The sequence below is a fragment of the Mytilus edulis genome, unplaced genomic scaffold, assembly GCF_963676685.1.
Source record: "Mytilus edulis unplaced genomic scaffold, xbMytEdul2.2 SCAFFOLD_1387, whole genome shotgun sequence".
Lineage (NCBI taxonomy): Eukaryota > Metazoa > Mollusca > Bivalvia > Mytilida > Mytilidae > Mytilus > Mytilus edulis.
Window position 1 is genome coordinate 1 of NW_027269057.1, and position 7,791 is coordinate 7,791.

General features: G+C 34.1%; 1 protein-coding gene and 1 long non-coding RNA gene across 2 annotated transcripts; both read left to right on the forward strand.

Annotated features, from left to right (window-relative positions):
• Window positions 1-985: 985 nt before the first annotated feature.
• On the forward strand, window positions 986-2,094 carry LOC139509464 (uncharacterized). The gene has a single exon (XM_071296164.1). The coding sequence runs from the start codon at window positions 1,225-1,227 to the stop codon at window positions 2,092-2,094; it is 870 nt and encodes a 289-aa protein (XP_071152265.1). The 5' UTR covers window positions 986-1,224.
• Window positions 2,095-4,142: 2,048 nt separating this feature from the next.
• Window positions 4,143-5,554, forward strand: LOC139509462 (uncharacterized). The gene is made up of 2 exons (XR_011661730.1): window positions 4,143-4,187; window positions 5,370-5,554. It is a non-coding gene; the product is annotated as an uncharacterized lncRNA (long non-coding RNA).
• Window positions 5,555-7,791: the final 2,237 nt, after the last annotated feature.

Consider the following 7,791-nt stretch of genomic DNA (forward strand, 5'->3'; position numbering starts at 1 on the left):
TTTAGTATTTTCTTTGCTGTGTTTTGTGTACTATTGTTTGTTTGGTTGTCTTTTTCTTTTTTAGCCGTGGTGGTGTTAGTTTATTTTCAATTTATAATTTTGAATGTCCCTCTGGTATCTTTTGTCCCTCTTCTCAAGATGAGAACATGCTAAAGTTTACAAATAGAGGTGGAAGATACCAATAAACTCATCATAGCAATATATACCAGGCTTAGAATTTTGCACACAAAATGCACTCAGTTCCTATTGCCTCCCACAACCAAGATGAGCAGTCTACCAGAAGACCAATGCGTTGTCCTGAACTATAATCATTGAACTAGTGAAGGCACTCATTTTCTTTGTCATCATTACAAACAAACACTTATTATCTGTACCAAAATTCAGTTTCAAACTTAAAGGTATTACAAAAAAAAATGTATAAAATTGATCTGTAAATGCTGAGATCATTTTACAATAATGTTCCAAAAATCAGGGCCCACAGGTCTGCAGGCATAATAAAAAACAGGACATCTAGTACTTTATTTCAGAAGAAAGGAAGTACAGACTTTCGTAATACATATAAGCTATATATGCCTGAGCACTAATTAAAGTATTTGGCGCAATATACCCTTCTATAATACACTTTCCCCTCATTATTGATAGATCTTGTCATGCTGATAATTTTTACTGTTTATCAGAGTGTTGAAAAGTCTTTGAAGTGATGGAGAAATAACAAGTTCACTTAAATTTCTGTATTTTTCTTATGAGTTTGATTATCCCTTTGGTATCTTTAACCTATATTTAGACAATCTACCAACATTTTGTCAAATTGACAAATCAAAGATTGTCTATGATAAGTTTTTATATCAATGAAATACAAATGTTTACTCAAATCTGAAGATTGAAATTTAAGGTGCCCATGAAAATACTGAAAGAATTCTCATCTCTAACTTTAGTTTGCCTCAACCAAATATTAAGAAACGTATAGGCATTGCTAATTCTATTACAGAAGCCTACAGCTTCTTGGTTAAAGATGAATATCTTATTCTACAGGCTAGTAACGACCTTGTTTTACAGTTGAGTGATTTTAAATCATAATCACCTGTACAAATCCACTCATGCGTGCATATATAAACCCGTGCACACCTGTATTCTGTCTCATTTTATTCTAAGGCTAGAACGAGTAAAGTAAAGTAAAAATAAAATTGCTGAATCAGCAGACACGACTCGTGTCTATACTTTATAATGTCTAGTACTGAAGACTCCGACTCGGGTCTTTCCCAGTCCAGCCAAGTGGCGGCGGACATTATGTCCATTCTGGCTTCGGGGGACGAAGCTAGTTTCTCTGGGTTTTCTGCAGTGGCTGATGAGTCAGTACACTTCTCACCACCCAAAAAGAGACAATTAAAGTCGGTCGTGGTTCCCCCAGAAAGTGTTAAGAAATTAAAGAAAACTAGCACAAGTAAACAAAACAATGAAAGAGGCCCGGGTAAGGGACCTGGCAAGAACAAGAAAGGAAAGGCTCCCGTAAAACGGGGAAACATTGCAAAACCTTCAGATAAAGATAAAGAAAGAGAAGATGAATTCAGAAGAATTTATTCTAAACTAGAACTCTTGTTAGACAGGCAAAATAGTAATGCCGACAGATATGAATTAGCGAGTGCACCGGAACACCCGGTTGCACCGGAAGAAGACGAAGGTGAAGGTGAAGTTGACTTTAGTCAATATGACATTTTTGGAAACAATGCAGATGATGAGTTTGAGTCGGAGGTAAACAGCGAGGAAGAGTTCGCTTATGCTATACCAAAAATTTTTGAAGATGATGACAAGTTTGGTGACGAAACACATAAGAGTATCGCTGCTCTTGTAAACGCTGTGACAAATCGTAAGTCTGTTATTACAGAAATAGCTAAGGATTATAAAGTTCCTTCAAATAGCAAGTCTTTGGCACCTCCTAAAGTTAATCCTGAGATTTGGCATCTATTGAATCGCCAAGCCAGAAGTGATGATCTGTCCTTTCAGACCATACAAAGGATCTTGGGTTTTGGCATTGTACCAGTAATACGTACTGCAGAAGCACTGACGAAACCAGATGCAGTAAAAAACGGTGGCTAAAATGAGGGTCAACATTAATAATGCCCTGTCAATGCTTTGTGCAGCATTTTTGAAATATCATATGTTAGACGCATGACACTGAAAAACAATATGGATCAGAAGTACCATCAACTGTGTACAAGACATTTAGACGTTACCGAATATTTGTTCGGAGATGATGTGTCCAAGAAAGTTAAAGATATTAATGATGCCCAGAAGATGAAGGGAGTTGTAAATACAGCTACTTCAAAAAACTGGAGACAAGGGGGTTGCAGCTATGGTTGCCCCCCAGGTATAAACAGGGGCAGAGGAAGATACCAAAACAACAATTATGGCCAAAGAGGCATGAGAAACTCCCGCTACAGAGGGAGAGCTGGTTACAGAAACCAAAGAGGCAGGAGATATTAGAGGTAAAAAATCTATCTCCCACTTTTATAGCTGGGTCTATTCGTTTTGGTTTACATAATTGGGAAAAAATATCATACGATCCTTGGATTCTTAGTCTAGTTCAAAACGGTTATGAAATTGAATTTGAAAATAAACCGGTTCAATTTTTTATGCCAAAAATTATGAATTTTGACAAAACTGAAATAGAACTAATTGATAATGAAATTCAAATTTTATTGTCAAAAAGTGCAATACAAATTTCGAATCATGAGAAAGATGAATTTATATCAAATATTTTTCTTGTTCAGAAGAAGAATGGGAAATATAGGCCTGTAATAAATTTGAAAGGTCTGAATCAATATGTGAAATATTTTCATTTCAAACAGGAAAATTTACAGTCTGTTCTGTTGAATATTAGCAAGAATGATTATTTTACATCAATAGATTTATGCGATGCATATTTTTCAATTTCAATGAACAAAAAATGTAGAAAATATTTGAAATTTGTTTGGAAAGATCAGATTTATGAATTTACTTGTCTTTGTTTTGGGTTAGCAAGTGCACCTAGAATTTTTACAAAACTTATGAAAGTAGTTTTTTCTCATATAAGGAACCAAGGAGTAGGGTCTTTTTTCTACATAGATGATTCATTATTACATAGTCCCTATGAGAACATTTGTTATGAAAATACTGTCATGTTGAGAAATCTGTTACACTCTCTAGGGTTCTTAGTAAATAAAGAAAAATCAGTATTCATTCCAACACAGAGAATAATTTTTCTAGGATATTTGATTGATTCTGTGCAATTTAAAGTGTTTCTCACAGAAGAAAAAATACAAAAGATTTTGAAAAGTGCAAACAAAATCTATAGTTTATACAATCCTGTTATCAGGGAAGTAAGTTCTTTAATAGGTTTATTTACTTCAGCTTCATGTGCAGTTTTATTAGCACCAATTTTTCATAGATATTTAGATATTGAGAAAACTTTAGCTTTGAGCAAAAACAATGACAATTATGATGGTATCATGAGTCTCTCCGAGAATTCAAGAAATGAAATTTTATGGTGGATTAAAAATGTAGATAGGAATGAAGGGAAAAGTATAAGCTTTGGTACTCCTACTGAGTATATTGAAACTGACGCTTCTAAAATTGGATGGGGAGCGGTTTATGGTAAAAATAAGACTCAAGGAAGATGGATGAAATCTGAAAGCATTTCACACATTAATATATTAGAACTTTTAGCTATAAAATATGCATTTTTTTCATTAGGAAAAAACATTTCAAATTCTCATATTTGCATTAAATCTGATAGCTCTACAGCAGTTCAATATATAAATAACATGGGAGGTAGTGTTGTAGCACTGTTGGAAGTAGTAAGAGAAATATGGTTCTGGGCTGCTGATAAAAACAATTTTATAACAGCAGTCCATATTGCAGGGAAAGATAATATTACTCCTGATCAATTGTCAAGAAATTTTAGTGACTCTTCTGAATGGAAGTTGAAAGAAAATATATTTAGAAATATTTGTGGGCATTTCTTTCAACCAAATATTGATTTATTTGCTTCTAGACTTAATAAACAGTTAAGTAAATATGTCTCATGGTTTCCAGATCCAGATGCTATGGCTTCTGATGCTTTTTCTTTTTCTTGGAAAAATTATTTACCATATGTTTTTCCTCCTTTCAGTATCATAGCAAGAATTTTGAACAAGGTAGAAGAGGAACAGGTGAGAATGGTTTTAATGATAGTTCCAACATGGCCATCCCAACCTTGGTTTCCAAGATTATTGAATTGTTTGGTCGATTATCCTGTTATTCTCCCTTTTTGTCAAGATCTTTTAAGACTTGTACACAACAATCAAAAGCACCCGCTAAACATGAGAAAGTTATTCCTAGTCGCTTGTGTAGTATCAGGCATTCCCTCCAAAAGAAGGGAATTTCAAAATCAGCTAGAAACATCATCACTCAGTCATGGAGAGTCTCTACCTCGCGACAATATGAATATAGTTGGCGGAAATGGTATCTTTGGTGTAATACACAAAAAGTCAATACCACTTCACCAAATGAAGTACAAGTATTGAATTTTCTCGCTAGACTCTATGATGATGGCAAATCTTATAGTTGCATTAATATGAACAAATGTTCTATTGGCCAGACTCTGGCATCAATTGGCTGTAATACAGTAATCAATAGTAATCTCATTTCCAGATTTATGAAAGGAATTTTTAATGCAAGACCACCTTTGCCTAAATATTCCATCACATGGGATGTTGGTAAAGTTGTTCGTTATTTAGAAACTTTATTTCCACTGGAAAGTTTAAGTCTCAAGATGTTAACTTTAAAAATTGCAACTTTATTAGCTTTAACTACTGCTCAAAGAGCTCAAACTTTGACAAATTTGAATTTGAATTACATGGAAACATCTAGTAAAACTGTTGTTTTTACTATGAACTGTTTACAAAAAACAGACAGAATTGGTAGGATTAACCAGAACATAACTCTGGATACATACAAGAAAAAAGAACTTTGCCCAGTATACACATTGAAATATTATTTGAAGGCTACCAAAAAATTGCGCAAAGATGATTATCTCCTGGTGTCTTTTAGAACATGGCGTAAAATATCAACCTCAACTTTAGCTCGATGGTTAAAAATTGTCTTGACTTCATCTGGTATTGATGTTACAAAATTTCAGGCGCATTCTTTCAGAGGCGCCTCTACATCTGCAGCTTTTAGTGCTGGTATCTCTCTAGATATAATTATGAAAACAGCAAATTGGAAATCTGCAAAAACATTTAAGAAATTTTATCTAAGAGAGGTTGAAGCTAAAAGAGGTGTAAAGACAGGTAAAAAGAAATATATTAATGCTGTTTTGTCTGTTTAATGACAACCTAAATAATATTTTACAGGAGTTCCATTCTTTACAGAAACCGATAACATAGTACGTGGATTGACCAGAGCCGTCGATTTTTCCAGGATTGTGTTCATGGTGTTGTGTTGGATATATAAATGAACTTTATGGACTTTGTGTCATGATTATGTGATTATGATAATTGTAATATTTTATGACAGCATTAAATGTGGATGTTTCAAATCTTATATTTGTGGCCATTTTTATCTCATTTAATTGATCTCTTTGCTTTAAAGATTCATCTTTAACCAAGAAGCTGTAGGCTTCTGTAATAGAATGGACCATCATCCAAACATCCATAGGATGTGATGGATGATGGACATTCTGTAAGGAAGCCGAAGGCTTCGCGGGTTAAAGACCCGCCCTTGATTTATGGCCCACCCATTTTATATACAATTAAATGAGTTTTTTCGCTCACATCCTTTTTCGGGATACTTTAAAATGAGACAGAATACAGGTGTGCACGGGTTTATATATGCACGCATGAGTGGATTTGTACAGGTGATTATGATTTAAAATCACTCAACTGTAAAACAAGGTCGTTACTAGCCTGTAGAATAAGATATTCATCTTTAACCCGCGAAGCCTTCGGCTTCCTTACAGAATGTCCATCATCCATCACATCCTATGGATGTTTGGATGATGGTCCATTATTAACACAAAATGAATTTTGGTGGTGTCATTTAAACTGTTTTAGAGTTATGCCCCTTTACAAATGGAAAAAAATGGCTGATTTTTATACGAGTCGTATATTGGTATGACGTTGGCGTCGTCGTCTGAAGACACATTGGTTTTCACTATAACTTTAGTTTAAGTTAATAAAATTCTATGAAATTTAAACACAAGGTTTATCACCACAAAAGGAAGGTTTGGATTCCTTTTGGGAGTTTTGGTCCCAACAGTTCAGGAATTAGGGGCCAAAAAAGGGCCCAAATAAGCATTTTTCTTGGTTTTCGCACCATAACTTTAGTATAAGTAAATAGAACTCTATGAAATTCAAACACAAGGTTTATGACCATAAAAGGAAGGTTTGGATTGATTTTGTGAGTTTTTGTCCCAACAGTTTAGGAATAAGGGGCCCAAAGGGTCCAAAATTAAACTTTGTTTGATTTCATCAAAAATTGAATAATTGGTGTTCTTTGATATGCTGAATCTAACTGTGTATGTAGATTCTTAATTTTTGGTCCCGTTTTCAAATTGGTCTACATTAAGGTCCAAAGGGTCCAAATTAAACTTAGTTTGATTTTAACAAAAATTGAATTCTTGGGGTTCTTTGATATGCTGAATCTAAACATGTACTTAGATTTTTGATTATGGGCCCAGTTTCCAAGTTGGTCCAAATTGAGGTCCAAAATTAAACTATGTTTGATTTCCACAAAAATTTAAATCTTGGGATTTTTTTATATGCTGATTCTAAACATGTACTTAGATTTTTGATTATGAGCCCAGTTTTCAAGTTGGTCCAAATCGGGGTCCAAAATTAAACTTTGTCTGATTTCAACAAAAAATGAATCCTTGTGGTTCTTTGATATGCTGAATCTAAACATGTATAAAGATTTTTGCTTATGGGGCCACTTTTCAAGTTGGTCCAAATCGTGGTCCAAAATTAAACTTTGTTTGATATCAACAAAAATTGAATCCTTGGGTTCTTTGATATGCTGAATCAAAACATGTATTTACATTTTTGATTATAGGCCCAGTTTTCAAGTTGGTTCAAATCGGGGTCCAAAATTAAACTTTGTTTGATTTCAACAAAAATTGAATATATGGGGTTCTTTGATATATGCTGAATCTAACCATGTATTTAGATTTTTGATATGTGGGCCCGGTTATCAAATTGGTCCACATTGAGGTCTAAAGGGTCCAGAATTGAACTGTATTTAATTTCATCAGAAATTGAATTTTTGGGGTTCTTTGATATGCTGAATCTAACCATGAATTTAGATTTTGGATATTGGACCATAATAGGTTAATGTCCAATTTAAATTTTTAAGTTTAAGTTCTTAGACCACATTCATTCTGTGTCAGAAACCTATGTTGTGTCAACTATTTAATCACAATCCAAATTCAGAGCTGTATCAAGCTTGAATGTTGTGTCCATACTTGCCCTGACTGTTCAGGGTTCAAACTCTGCGGTCGTATAAAGCTGCGCCCTGCAGAGCATCTGGTTTTGTTTCTGTATGAAACTTATAAACAATGCATAAGCTAAGCTGATCCTGGGGGGGCACGGTGATGCTTATAACCTCAAAAAAACAGATCAAGTACAAATTTAGGTAGGGTCACTGTTACCCTTCTGTTGTGTCCCTTTATAACTTTATATAATATGCAAGCAGTGGCACTACTGTGTCTCTTATACACATTCCATTCTTATTTAAATACTCTTGTTTTGATGAACATTTGTGATTTCAACAATCGTCAGA

Coding starts and splice junctions, on each gene's coding strand:
- LOC139509464 (XM_071296164.1), top strand. CDS start 1,225: ATGTCTAGTACTGAAGACTCCGACTCGGGTCTTTCCCAGTCCAGCCAA.